The sequence below is a fragment of the Adiantum capillus-veneris genome, chromosome 24 (genome assembly GCF_014529385.1).
Source record: "Adiantum capillus-veneris isolate H3 chromosome 24, ASM1452938v2, whole genome shotgun sequence".
Lineage (NCBI taxonomy): Eukaryota > Viridiplantae > Streptophyta > Polypodiopsida > Polypodiales > Pteridaceae > Adiantum > Adiantum capillus-veneris.
The window spans coordinates 15,145,693-15,161,196 of record NC_140954.1 but is presented as its reverse complement, the minus strand read 5'-3'; the positions used below and the strand labels follow the sequence as shown (position 1 = coordinate 15,161,196).

Genomic DNA, 15,504 nt, shown 5'->3' with positions numbered 1-15,504 from the left:
GTCTGCTATGAAAACTTGTACACAGAAGAACCGATGAAGGTAGACCACCCTACTGTTTGAACCGAATATCTCTCAAACCATGTAAAATTTGCAGCAACTTCCTTCTGCAAAGTTGTAGACCACGCAAAAACGGTTGGGATTTGTGGGAATAAAATAATTTGTTTTACACGTCAAAAACATATCTGTAAAAATGTGCAGCTTGTACTTCACGACCTACGGACAGTTTGAGTGACGTATCTCAAGATTGGTGAATATTTTGAGAAAACTTTCTTCTACAAAGTTGAAGAGGACAAAAAATCGGTCAAGGATTGTGGGAATTGGCTTGAATGAAGATGTTTGATAGGCCAAAATAGACCTGCAAAATGTACTGCAATTTTTGCTGCTTCTCTGCCTGCTTCCCCGTTGAGCTCCAATGGTGCTCCCAATCCCTGAGCTCTGATACCAGTTGAAGTGCACGTGCAAGAGCATGTGTGTGTGTGTGTGTGCAGCAATGGAGAAGAGAGAAGAAGAGAGGAGACACAGGTTTGGATGGACTCCAAACACAATAGTGTTAGGGTTATGAGTCCTTATTCTTTTTATGTAGTGAATGGTCAGTGTTAGTTCCTCGTTAGTCTCCGACCGCCCAACACTTAGGCGCAACACATTGGGATTTACCACCCCAACCCATCCTACTTGGAAAAGTAAACTAAAACATATTTAAAAAAGAAAATAAATCGAATCAAATGCATACATGGAGGTTGAACATAGTGTTTACATACCCATAATCAAATGTACCTGCCCAAATTTCGCGCCTGCAAAGGCCTAGGAACACTAATTGAAAATTAATGAAAATCAAGTAGTAGTGCCCGGGTAACCCTGGGTGTTTCCTTTGCAATCTAAACCCCTTGGTTAAAAGCTATATTGTCAAAACCCTTGGTTAGACCGTGCAGGGAAACTACTCAACTAGCACCCAATAGTATTTGAAGTCAACTTTGGAAGTTGAAAGTGTCCACTACCCCTTGGCAGCTTGTGGACTTCTTTCCTTGCAAGTGCAAGTGTGAAAGTTGTAAGAATTGACCATCAACACTTAGTAAGTGATTTAGCAATCACGAGCTAGGTCTTACCTCAAAATTGTGTCCATATAGACACTCACAATGCTATATACAAAATAGGAGATCCGCTCAAGTTGGAATCGTATTAACAACTGGATCTTTTTTGGACTTGAAATTCCATAATCTTGGATTTTTGTGAACAGTCATGCTGCCTAAAATGCTTGCTTCATCTATAAACCTTGGTAGAGACAATCCTTTACAAGTTTAATACTTTCAAAAACTCAACTCATCTTCACACTTAAAGTATGTAGTGCTAAAATAACACCCAAAAAATAAATAATGGCAAGACTCTTGCTTGTCCATTAGAATCAATGGGTACTCAGCTGGATAGAATTGTTTGATCTTGAAAGCAATCATTGATGAATTACAAACAAATTGCTCTTAGCCCTTCAAAAACAGATGTCTCTTAGCCCTTCATGTTACCATATCGACATATAATTTTTTTAGTAAAATCATGCACAATTTTCACTTTTGTCGTATAGAGAGAGAGAGAGAGAGAGAGAGAGAGAGAGAGAGAGAGAGAGAGAGAGAGAGAGAGAGAGAGAGAGAGAATGCTGGGCTGAGAAAAATCCATTATTCTACTATGTTGTATGTCCCCTATGTATGTCTCTGTAAAGACAATGGCTGTGTTGTAGCTTATCTCATAAGCGTACAACAGTGTGCTTGTACAAGCTCTTGTAGAGAGAGGTAACATAAGTCACATCTTGACCCGCCTACCTTGTATGTGGTCGTGATTGTACCAAGGTGACTTAAATATGGTACTTTGTCTGTGAATAAACATAAATAATTTTTTTTTTAAAGACATCAATAACTTACCTCGTCCTTGACAATGCTAGTGTTATAATGGAAGCGTATACAATTATGGGGTGTCATACATCCATCGTACTAGTACGCCATGCATACATACCAAAAAAATAGAATAATAACCCATTGGCGTCAATGACACTCTCAACCCTACAAGCCCTTGGTATACATTCCTTGCACGATTACACTAGCACGGATACATCACAATGCGTCGTTGTGTAAACTGTGAGCTTATATCCATGTAGTGCCAAAGATGTGTGCCATTATCCTTGATCTAAAGTCAATTGATAATACCTTGTCACATAAGAGAAGCCTTGCTTCTCATGAATTTTGGCAAAGCACTTTGCTTTGTACAATAGGCAATCCTTGCCAACTTAAAGGTTAAAATGTAGAAAAACAAGAAAACTTGAAATTGTCTGACATGGTTACTCTATTATGGCTAGTTGTCTTGAATTTTTGAAATAAAAACTCGCTTGAATATGTCTCATAGCCATATTTCCTGCGTGAGAGAGAGTTGTTGTACACACCAGATATGTCGTCTTGGCACATAATGAAATAACCTGTAGACACTTGCCAAGTCCCCCCCTAAGTTCATATGCTCATAGTATATTCCAAATGCGGGAAGTCTTATCTTTGCATGATACATCTCAATAGAACCACTTTGGATGCTACCCTTGCTCATAGCTAAAAGATATTGTTGCTCACAGATAAATGTCATAGCAAAAGAAAGTTGACCATGTCGAGCATCCACAAATAATTGACCTTGTCAAATTGTACCACATATTGAAAAGCAAAATAAATACTTGGAAGGTATGTACCTTGGACCTGATTGGCTTGATTACTGCTTTCCTTGACCATATAGATTTGTCTTGATCGACGAAAATGCTGAAATTTTTTTCCTAGGAACCATGTCATGGCAAAAATGCAAATCTAGAACACGAAAATAGAGAGACTCCTATCGGCTGCTCAATATATAACAAGTGTTTGGCCATGCCAAGCACCTTTGTCGCCTTTGTCATACGAACGTAGGAAAAATTAAATGTACATGACAAGTCAAATGTTGAGGGCATACAACTCATCAAAATCTTTTGAGCAAAGGCAACTTTTGCCTACCGTGCTTGGAATGTGAGAGATCTGCAAGGTTCCATGCATTTATAAATTAAAACATTAAAGTGAACTTGCTTATTGACTCTTACAAGCCCGCTTCGAGCAGTGGAACCATGTCATTGTATTCTTGATGTTCTTGTTATCAACATCTTGCATGATGCATGATCATGCATGCCAAAATTCTTACAGCAAGATCCTTGGGAAAAAAATTCGTAGTTGTAATTATGGTCCTACCATGTTGGCTCATAGCCCTGTTGATTCTCAATCCATGCTTGACTTGCTCAACCTTGTCATAGAATTGCTAAACCTCTATGTCGAGAGTGCTCCATGCCAAAGGATATAGCCTTGCCCACGAGCCTTGCCAATTTGCTATTTTAGATTTTCAAAAATTTTGCAACTTGATCTAACATGCTTGCCATGGCTTTGTTCGATATGGATGTTGCAAGATTTGCATAGAGTTCCATTGTATTGCAAGCTTTGCATGGAGCTCCACTGTGGGAACCCTTCCTTGCAATGGCCAAGTGGATGGCCCAAAGTAACACATTGTGTGAATCTATGAACATGCAAGCATGGCATTGATCGGCAATAGCATAGGGGAGAAAGAGAGAGAACACTCATGGGATGCTGCTCAACAACCCATGCTGTTATTGCAGGAAGTTACCCCCATGGCAGCACGAACCTCTCAGAACCGTTTGCTACCGATTTCATATTGGTCGACCTTCGACCTCCCCCGCTCCAAGAGCACCTGCACACAATGCTTTTCTATTGTGTTTTCCTCGACTGAGGCAATCCCACCATGTCGTCTTGAAGGTGTGTGAGAGAGAAAACTAGCATGCAACTTCATGCACAAACACCAGGAGCCTTTGTATTCCGACTGTCATGGCTACTCGTGGGAGATCGAGATCAAGAATTAGAAAAGAGTGTCGTTAAATCTCATAATTAACTAACCCAAATGATTTTCTCGTATTAAACTGATCATTTAATATGGGAGAATAAACAAGAACAAGAGTTAGAATATAGACATGTGCGTATGGATCTATCTCAACACGAGGCCAAAGTCAATGGGTCCAAATGAGAGATGGTATGTCCAAGAGGAATTGCTAGCTAATGGAGCTTAACACTACGCTTGTGTTTGAGCCACTTAAGTGGCTTGGCACCTCATTCTATAAAATTGGCTCTAAGATTGTCTATTTTTCAAGAAATCTTGATCATAGGATATCATTGAGGTCCTATGACATAGATGAAAATTCTAGTACACCATTTATCCCAAAAAAGTACAAAATTTTAAAAAATAGTTTTCTAAAAATAGTAAGAAGCCACAAAACTAGCTTTTAAATTTAAAACATACATGTGTTTATGCATAGATTCTCATTGTATACATGTCCATGTATTATTCAAAAGTTTCAATGTGCTTTGAAGGTTTTTAAGGGGTCTACATGGGTTATCAAAAAGATTGAGAGATTTTTGTTCGATTGTACCTAAAAGATGGCTTTGAAAAAATAACAATTTTACATGAAATTATTTGTTTCTATTCTTTTCAAATCCCTAAATGCCTTGAGAACAAATCCCTGAATTATTTTGATGAGGTTTTTTGTGGCCTATGAGAACAAAAATTTACAAAAAAGTTGCTTATAGCCATAAAAGTGGCTCATGCTCACACAACCCTAGTGGTAAAGACCATAAGGTTAGCTTCATTAAAGACCTCCAAAGGTTAGTGTTAAAAGTCCTTAGGCCTAGGACCTTAGGCAAGCTAGGGCAGTACTTGAGGTGGGAACCCGACCCAAGCTTGAGGTGCTTGTCATGCTTGTTGACTAAGGTGCTTGTCTGATTAAGGTGTTTGAGGTTCTTTTTGTGCTTGATGACTAGGGTGCTTGAGGTTCTTCATGGCTAAGATGCTAGAGGGGCTTAAGGTGTTCCAAAATTTAACAATGATCCCTACATATGGGGGGCGGCCCTACTTGTAGGAGCATGAGAGAGAACACACACACCCTCACTAAAGGCAAGCCTAGTCTAAAGAGGCAACAAGGACACATGTGAAGTTCCTCCTCATGGTGCCCTCATAAGGTGCCTAAAGCCTATTGGTTGGCCTCTAAAGGGGTCCAATAAGATTTTAGCTAATTAAATTAACTGTTTAAGCATTTATCGAGTCCTCTCTCTCAAAGGGGAAAGGAGGACACTTGTCCAAAGGCTACCTCTATAATCTATTGCTAGTTGTGACCAAGGCTTGTGATTGGCTAGGCTTGAGAGAGCCAATGAGACACAAGCATGAGCGAAAAGAGGGGGTCGACCATGCAAGTAGAGGGCTTTCTTGAGGGGTATACTCTCTCTCTCTCTCTCTCTGTCTCTCTCTCTCTCTCTCTCTCTCTCTCACACACACACACACACACACACACTTCCTCTCTCATTGTGTGAAGTACCAAGTGCAAGAGCTTCATCTCCTTCTCCAAGCTTGTTGAGAAGTTGAGAGCCTACACCAACACTCTTGGCTATGGAATGCAAATCCCAACCAAGAGCCATGCTCCAATGCTAAAGCTTGACATCTTCTCTATCTTCATTACTATGCGATTATGCTATGCTAAGCAAGAAGAGTGATGATAAGTGAGGAACTATTTCTTTTTCATAAGAATGTTTCTTCTTCCTCGTCCCTATCCTCATTCTCTGCTAGCTTTCTCCACCTTCGAAGGTGTTTGAGGTCTTGGGACTGAGGCCAGGGACAAGTTAATGCTTTCATTTAGCTAAGTTACGGGCATAATTGTGGTGCATGAAGATCTCTATCTTCATTGCACCATCAAGGTCTTAAGGAACATAAAGCTTGTATTGTATCAAGTCTCTCTTTATGGGAGAAATTATAATGCAAAAGCCTTTTGTAGGGGGGACAGGCTCCACATAAATCCGTTCCTCAACTGTTGTCAAGTCCTCTAATTCTCTCTCTTACAAAGTATTGTTCATGCCAAGTTAGTTAAGTATAATGGTTATGTTGCTACCGCAATTAAGTTCACCCTCTCTCTTCTCAAAGTAGTCTCATAAAAATGCTCACTACAGTTCTGTTAATTTCGCTATTCTCAATGTTCATAGGCCATTTCTAGTACATTGGTATCAGAGCTATTTGTTTTTCTTTTCTTACTTAAGAAGAGAGGTCCTTAAGTTGTCCATGAAAGGTTAGACATGTTCATTGCAATAGGGTATGTGGGATAGGAATCTATTATCTTGGTTGAAAAGAGCTTAGGTCAAAGTAGAATGTTGGGAACTATAGTATTAATAATGGAGTCTCTCGGGGCTTGGACTCTGACACACCTCTACGATACCTTATTGAGCTAAATAGCACCTATGGAAAAGTTCTATATAACGCCTTATTGGATAGGGGTGTTTAGTATAAGCTGCTATCATATGGGGTGTGGTGTCAGTTAGGAAAGCCATCTCTATCTAAGAGTATTATCCAAGTCAAGGGTGTCAAGAAGAAAAAAACCACAGTTTTTGGAATCTAGCAAACTATAATTTTCGGTCATAATACCTTGTCTAGGTTTCGGAATTAAGCAGTCTGACTAAGCTAGTTTGACCAAGTTAGGAGTTAGAGATCTTCTCTTAATACCATGGGGAATGCCTTCCTAATAATCAATGGTTACTTTAGGTTCTTAATCCAATTTAGGCAGCATTGTGTGCAATGTACTAGGGCTTTCTAGTGGGCTTAGTCCCTATTGACCTTTAGCTTAAGTATTGTAAAGGGAGTTTACTAATGTGATGAGCATGGGGAGGGTAACAATGCTATATGACCCCTCAAAGTTATAAAATTAAAATGCTGAAAAGGAACAAACAAAAAAATCAAAAGTCCCACAATGTAAAATCTTAAGCTGGAAGAGAAATCCTAGCTTGATTGGTACTGCACTCACATGTATCACCTATGGTACTAGAGCCCTAGAGATTCCCAATGTGGGCGCTTTTCCTTGAAAAGCAAAAATTCCAAGGCATACAAAAGCAGACACATCAAAATTGAATCAATGTCAAAAGACTTTGGGGGGTCAAAGAAAAGAAAATAAATCAGGTGGTGACTACAAGGTCTTCTAGGTATAGCCTCTAGTTAGCCCTCGGACATGAAATACTTGGCTCTCGCGATTAAACAACTTAATTGACCAGAGAAAATTGAGAAGCTTGCCCATGGTATTAATAGTTTACCTCTAGTGCCTTTCGATCATTAAATTAGTGACCCTAGACTTGTTTAGTTTTTGACCTTTACAACTGTTTATGTATTTGATTATATTACAATTCAATGTTTATTGCTGAGAAATTATTTAATATTTTGTTACCAATCAATTTGTCTGCCTACAACTGCATATGCTTTTTAATTGTATATGAGAATGCAATTACTGTGCCAATTTTGTTTGATTTTGTAGCGACTAAAGAAGGCTAAGGAAATTCATCTCAAATGCTCTTCCACCTCGACGGACGAGCTTCATCTCAATAGCTTCCAAGGATGGAATCTACATCAAGTAGGGGCGCATGTTAACCCTCACGGACACCCTATCACCTATGGCGGACGCCATATTATTTATATGGTAGATTCATGGACCGGGCTTGTCGGTCCAATAGGTGTGTAGGTGATCGCCAATGAGAGGCGCACCACTTATCTTATTGTTACAATATTTGTGCAATGACCGGCCACTGTGGGTGCCCATGTGTGAATGGGCCAAACTCTTATGAAAGGTCCATTTGACCTAAAAATCCTTATTCTCTGAGGTGTAAGCTAAGAAGTTCTCTTGCTCCATCTTTGTCTCCTTCTCCTTCATGTATGTGTGTGTGTGCTAGAGAGAGAGAGAGAGAGAGAGAGAGAGAGAGAGAATGTGTGTGTGTGTGTGTGATCGAGCATTGCGGCAACATCGGCGGTAGAGCACGGCATCGATGGCAACTCCTTCTTCTTTACAGCACAGGATCCTTTACGACAAAAGCATCGAGAGGTGAGTGACACACCATTGTTCTTTGAGCTTACTGGGACTCTCTAGCTGTGTGTTTACAGCCTTTTGAGGGTTGCACACAGTGCACAGGCAAGTTCCCAGCCTTTTACACGTACGACAAAGCGTACATGTAGTTTGTATCACGCTAGCAAACTCAGTTGAGTCCTTGGTAGAATCATTGTCACTGTTGTCCTAATCAAGCTTACTATTGGCTTTGTCCTTTTGATAGCTCTTACCTTCACCTTTGGATGTCCAATCCAGAGACAAATGACCACACTTTCCACACTTTTAGCAATGGATCCAAAACTTCTTTTCTATTTTTTATGCAACATGTATCACTTTTCAAAACTTGAACCTTGCCTTAGAAGGCTTCTTCCTTAATGAGAAAAGAGATGAGATCATCAAAATTAACCTTTCCTTTGTAATTTGTAAGTGTATTGCCTTTGCCACCATCTCGCACTCCTCAAGAAACTTCATAAGTACCAAAGCAACTAATTGAGCTTTAAATTTGATGGAAAATAACTGCCTAAGAAGGGTGACCGCTCGCATCATAGAGTCTCAATCAAAGATATCTCCGAGCTTTGACCACATTTCACTACATGTTTACAAAGTCTGTATTGCGGGAGCGGTTTCTTTCGTGAGTGCGTGAACAATGGTTGCATGGCCTTATCATTACTTGCACCCTAGTCAACACATGATTGGAGAACCTCGTCATCCTGAAGTCAAGTCCATCTATTGTTGCAGAACCTTACGGGCCTTGTCTCTGCGCCACCAACAATGTCCGACAAGCCTCTTCATAAAAGCCACAGCCACATGATCAATCTTTGATAAGCATAGCTCTATCCGATAAATTTGTCACTGGCGTTTGAACACAAGGGGGCCATCGACGAGTATTTGCGTGGGAATGTTAGACTTACACCACTCTGCTGCTTCACAGCTGTCACGATTGTGACGTATTCTTTATGTTTGTATTACCTTCCTCACTTGTTTCTCTTGCAGATATGAAGATGTACCAGATCAAAGACCCCTGTTCTTGAAAGGATGTGCCTCTTCACCCAAGAGTTGCACCTATTCGGCAAATAGACATGCCCCTTTAGTGAATGGTTGCACCTCTATGCCAAATGGTCACGACTCTACAGTAGAGGGACACGCCTATTGGCCGAGAGTCATGTCTTTTGACCTATGGTCATGTCTCTTCATCGTGTCTCTTCATATTCTATATAAGAATGCCCTCGTAACACATTTCAATCAATCGAACACATTCAGTCTCTGAGTCACTTATTATCAAGTTCTATTCAGAGTTCATTTTTCATGTAAGTTTAAGTATGAATTAACACATATAGTAAGTGTGTTCTTCACAGTGGTATCAGAGAAAAAAAAAATCTCAGGCCTCTGGACTTGGCGTCTATCTAACTTTGCCATTGCCTACACTTCCCACAATCCTCACCTCGTGAGTTGTATGGTAGCAGAGGAAAGATGGTGTCCATTTGCCGAGGCAACTCTTAGCTGTTTTATTTAATTCTATGAATATAAGAGAAAAATAAAAAGGGCAGACACCATTGTGTGTGAGTGTGGCGTACCCAAAGAGTTGCGCACTACGTGTACCTGGAGAATTGTGTGTGCAGTAAGTACTTAGAGAGTTCTCCAACTCTTTGCCACACCTCTTCCCAAGTGGCAGTGGCAGCATCGTTCCACTCCCCCAAAACGTCAGTAAATTGACAGCGCTTGACTTCTTTTTTTTACGCTGATTGTAATTTGCACCCTTTTGCTGGCTAGTATACTCATTAAAAAAATATAAGAAAACGTTGCAACCAGTCAACACTAACGTTTTTTTAAAACCCAGCCATCATTAATAAATGGGGGAGTGGACCAAATTTTGGGCGGCCTATGGTCACTTACACTCTATTGAAATCATTCTCTTTAACTCTAGAAACTGCATCATTTCAATTACGTACAACCACCAGCAATGCAGCCATTTTCTGGCACTCAATTCCCCTTGCACTCTTTCACGGTGACTCATGGCCAAGAAGGACTTTGAAGTCATTTTTCCTTTCCCCTCTTACATGGACAAAATCCCAGAGGAAATCCTTCCCAAAAATCCTCCTCCCCGAGAGGTTATCACAATACCTGATACCCCCGAACCCAAAAATTTTGGGATTCCAGATTCTCCTACGTCGGAACTTGTCGAAATACCTGTCCCAATTTTTCCCTTTCCTGAAGAGATTTTGTCTCCCACGTACTCTCCCAAACTCCCTAATCCTTCAAAAAGAGAATACTTGGTGCACATCACGCAACGCCGTTTCGGGTTCCATAGGTGGTCAATTTGACGGATTACCATTCGGTGCGACCAGGAAAAGTACCACATGACGAGTTCCTTTTGACTCATTTCCCATTCTTCTCACACCACATTCCGGTCTGTTACGTGGATAACCTCTCCGAGATCCAGACTTCCCACACATTGGTTCCTTTTCACGCAGAGGAGGTCGTATCTGATTACACGCCATTGACTCCAGAGCTCGACGAGATTGAGGATTTCATGGATGATGACCCGGCATTGCCAAGTTCGTGGAGCCACTACACACGCCGCCTACTTTGCCTACATGTTGGTCTTTTCTAGCCTCACCTCGCTACAAGTTGTGAGCTCGTCATGTTGAACTCAAGGAGAGAGTAGCAACAGGTGGACGGAGCCACAGTCTTGGCCGCTATTCAGCAACAATTTGTAGCCCAAGCTTCACAACAGGCCCAATTCGAGTCCATGCTCTAGTCCTTATCAAATGAAGTCAAAGCCCTAACACAGCCGAAAACTCAGCAGGATGCCAATTCTACATCATCAGTGCTCGATGAAGATCACCCATGCAAGATCCACCTGATGAGATTAATAATCCTAAACTTAAATATTTATTTCAATTAATCACGAGATCTAATAAAAAAATGTGGACATAAAACCCTTGGAACCTTATGATGGTTGTCACATAAGCGGGTGATTGATCAATGGATATTCAAAATGGACAATTACTTCAATAACTTGGACATAACGGAACACAAAAAAAGTAGCTTTAGCTGCTAGCCTTCTGAAAGACACTGCCTTTCTTTGGTGGAAAAATCAGGTTGCCTCAGGGAAACAAACGCTGACGTGAATAAAAATTTAAGCGTGCAATGTGCAAAGTCTTTGTGCCAGCAAGTGCTGATTTTCATGCATGTTCTGCACTGTGCCACTTAAAGCAAACATGCCATGTGGCTGCTTACATATCTCAGTTCCAATGACTGAACTTGGAGATAATGACCATTAGTCCTGATGATAAATTGCACTTTTTTGTCAATGTACTTGAGCCCACCCCATGCGATGATGTAGACAAGGCAAACCTCCTATAGTTGAGGATGTCATTTCGTATCTGGAACGGTTAAGAGACTTTCACAGAGACCACTTTTTGCTTGGTCGAGCCGGTGATCACCTATTTTGAATCATGTGCCCTGTTTCAAAACCATCGTGACATCTCTTATTCAGGCAACAGATCACATAGTGATTCTAATGTTTCATAGTCCCAATCAACTGCTAGTTCCTTGTTCCGATCTAGTGTTTGGAGTCCGAGAGCGCACAATAGTAGACCAAATTTTCAAAATGATCAGTCTAATTTCAATCGACATCACCGAGGCCGACAACCTTTTTGGCAAAATTCTTATCAGGACAAACGTTCGTATGGAAATCAAGCATCAACTTCTGTTGCTCCTCGTACTCAACCGTACAATGTTGAGCTAGAAGATAGTTCATTTTTGATGTGTAACAGAATCGTTCAGCAGTTGCCCTTTGATGTCCAAGATGATAAGGACAGCCTTACTTTTGAAGTAATGCCATTATCCACTTATGATATGATTCTTGGCCAATGCTGGTTATACCAATATGATCCTACGATCAGCTTCCCATTTGCAAGGATGGTCAGCTTATTACTTTGAATGGCTTATTCCGCGTACAACCGATGACTGTCGTTTCTGCATTGCAAGTTAAACGGATGGTACAAAAACCCGATAACTTCACATCACTTTTAATGATACGTAGCATCGAAGATGTTGCAACTGATACATTCCAATCCAAACAGCACCAAATCTAGCAGCTTAACTTGAGCAATCTTTCTATAAACCTTACTTGGATATTTTTCCTGATGATTTTCCGAGCACCTTACCTCCTCGTAGACCAGTAGATCATCCAATTGATTTAACTCCTTGTAGTGCTCCGCCTACTCAAGCTGTGTATCGAGTCTTATATTTTAAATCTTAGGAAATTCAGAGACAACTGGCAGAATTGCTAGATAAAGGTCACATTTGTCTAAGTAAAAGTCCTTTTGGTGCTCCAGTCTTGTTGGTAAAGAAAAAAGATGGTTCAATGTGCTTGTGTATTGACTACCGTGCATTAAAACAAATTACTGATTAAAAAAAAATTCCTCTTCCATGGATTGATGAATTGTTTAACAACTTTTGGGTGCTAAATTATTTTTGAAGATCGACTTGAAGTCTGGTTATCATCAAATCAGAAGCAAAGCAGGTGATGAGTATAAAACGGCATTCAGAACAAAACATGGACATAATGAATTTTTGGTAATACCTTTCAGATTAACCAATGCTCCTGCATCATTTATGACCTTAATGAATGAAATTTTTGGTCCTTATCTGGATAAATTTGTCATCATCTACTTGTATGACATTTTGGTTTTTAGCAAGGATATTGCAAAACACAAAGAACATCTTCGTTTGGTGTTTTTAGTATTGCGGATTATTGCGCTTTATGTCAACAAGAAAAAGAGCGAATTCTTCAAGGATCGGATTGAGAATCTTGGTCATGTTATATCAACTGATAGAATAGTAGTTGACCCTCAAAAAATCAAAATCGTTATGGAGTGGCCTCTTCCAACAACAATATCTGATGTTTGCTCATTCTTTCGATTAGCAAATCTCTATCATACCAAGGTTTACAATTTTTTGGATATTGCTACTTCTCTCTTAGAGTTGACGAAGTTTGACAAGCTTACCTGGTCTTCAGAAGCAGAGAAGTCTTTTAATGATCTCAAATAGGCTTTGACAACTACTCCAGTCATGGCCATTGCAGATCCTACAAAACCATTTCTTGTGATGACAGATGCTTCAGATCGTGCTTCTGGTGGCGTATTAATGCAAAATGATAGCATTATTACATTCAAGAGCAAAAAGTTCACTGTTATATAGATCCGTTATTTAGTAGACTATGACAAAGAGTTTCTAGCTATTGTCCATGCATATCGTACATGGAAACATTACCTTTTGGGAGCTGACTCTGTTGTCAAGACGGATCATCAATCATTGCAGTATATTTTTACACAACCAGTTATGAATCCTTGACAAGGACGTTGGGTGGAATTTTTGGCAAATTTCCACATGGTCATTGAATATGTGTCAGGACTTCAAAATTCAGTAGCAGATGCACTTAGTAGAATGCCTCATGCTACAAGTATGGTGATATCCACAGTTACATTCGATATTCCTCATTGTTTTAAGGATGAATACATTTTGTTGAAGTTTTTTGAGTGCTTCAAACAAACACTCCTACACAGACAGAAATGAACTTGGTTGCAGCATATACAATAGAAGATGATATGTTGCATTATGAGGACAAAATTTGTGTACCACATAATTCGCGTTTGCAAAAGATGATTATTCAAGAACATTATGAAGTACCTTATGCTGCTCATCTCGGCATCAACAAAATGTACAAACTATTGACAGATGTTTATTATTGGCCTCAAATGAAGCAAGACGTGGTGAACTTTGTCAAAGCTTGTCACTCTTGCCAAACTATGAAGGCGTCACAACAATTACCACAAGGATTGTTACAGCCTTTACCAATTCCAAAAGAACGATGGAAAAGCATCAGCATGGACTTCATTACAACGTTGCCTAAATCTTTAAAAGGAAATAATTAGATATTGATGATAGTGGATCGATTTTCCAAAATAGAACATTTCATGCCTTGCAGAATTACTGCTTCAGCACCAGATATTGCTTCATTATTTGTGCAACATATATTTTGAATACATGGATTACCAAAATCAATCATTTCATATGGAGATCCAAAGTTTACAGGATGTTTTTGGACCTCCTTATTCAAATCATTGAGAACAAATTTTTTATTCAATTCAACTTATCATCCACATACTGATGGGCGAACTGAACGAGTGAATCAAATATTGGAGGAAATGTTACGACATTATATACAAACTCGACTTCTTGGGAAGAATATTTGCCATTGGTGGAGTTTGCTTACAATAACTCCTTTCACTCAGCAATTGGCATGACTCCCTTCCAAGCAGCCTTTGGACATACACCATTGATTCCTACAAATTTTGTGATACAACATAAGGTTTCTTTGGCAGTCTATCAATTGAATAATGAGATGCAAGATATTCTTATTCAGATCAAGGACAAGTTGGCACATGTTCGACAGACTTATCAAAAGCAAGCAAATAAGCATCGTCTCCATACAGAGTTTCAAGAAGATGACTTGGTGCTACTATATGTTGCTTCGCATCAATATAAGATAGTGAAGTCTGTCTTTCCAAAGTTACGGCCCAAATATTATGGTCCTTTCAAGCTTTTGAAGAAGTATTCTATAGTCAGTTACACACTTGAACTTCCACCAGCATGGGGAAAGATTCATCCAACATTTCATATTTCTTGGCTAAAGAAATATATTCCAAGAGATTCAATTATTCCAGATGTCTTATCCTATGTTCCAGAAATAGAAGAAGAACACTTGATTCTAGTTCCAGAACTTATTCTTGATGTTCGTCAAAAGGAGACAAGACGAAAGATTACTACAAAATTCATAGTCAAGTGGATGGATCTTGATGAATCAAATTCTACATGGCAAATGGATGAAGAGATGCAACAATACCCTCAGCTTCTACAAGAGTTCATTGACAAACGAAGACATTCAATTATTCCAGATGTCTTATCCTATGTTCCCCAGATTCTATATAAGAATGCCCTTGTAATACATTTCAATCAATCAAACATATTCAGTCTCTGAGTCTCTTGTTATCAAGTTCTATTCAGAGTTCAGTTTTCATCTAAGTTTAAGAATGAATAAACACACATAGTAAGCGTGTTCTTCAGAATAGGTCTAGGGCATACATGTACGACTAGTGTGCCTCCGGGCTGGCCACCCTTTTCATATGCATATAGGATGCATTGTCCAACCACCCACCTTGTCTGGGCATCCTCATAATTCATTTATTTCTTGTTGGGTTGTGAGGGATTTTTCTAGGCATTGCCCTACCTCCCCTTGGGCACCTATTTAGGGAGCCAGGGACGTACCCACTTCCACCATCTGATCATTCTGTATTGGGTCTTCTACTCATGGTAATCATGGGGGGTTGACCTCTCCCTCTTCACCATATCTTGCGTTTGTGGTCTACTCTCTCTCTCTCTCTCTCTCTCTCTCTCTCTCTCTCTCTCTCTCTCTCTCTCTCTCTCTCTCTCTCTCTCTCTCTCTCTCTCTCCCCCCCCGTATACGCGCACTCTCACATGGG

The 15,504-nt window shown here is 39.9% G+C and overlaps 1 protein-coding gene across 1 annotated transcript; it reads left to right on the top strand.

The window, feature by feature from the left end:
• Nucleotides 1-14,264: 14,264 nt before the first annotated feature.
• Nucleotides 14,265-15,002, top strand: LOC147425993 (uncharacterized). Its single transcript, XM_086498158.1, has one exon. It carries the CDS (start codon nucleotides 14,265-14,267, stop codon nucleotides 15,000-15,002), a length of 738 nt encoding a protein of 245 aa, XP_086354284.1.
• Nucleotides 15,003-15,504: the final 502 nt, after the last annotated feature.

What these genes read in the sequence shown, in the direction of transcription:
- LOC147425993 (XM_086498158.1), top strand. Translation starts at nt 14,265, where the DNA reads ATGACTCCCTTCCAAGCAGCCTTTGGACATACACCATTGATTCCTACA.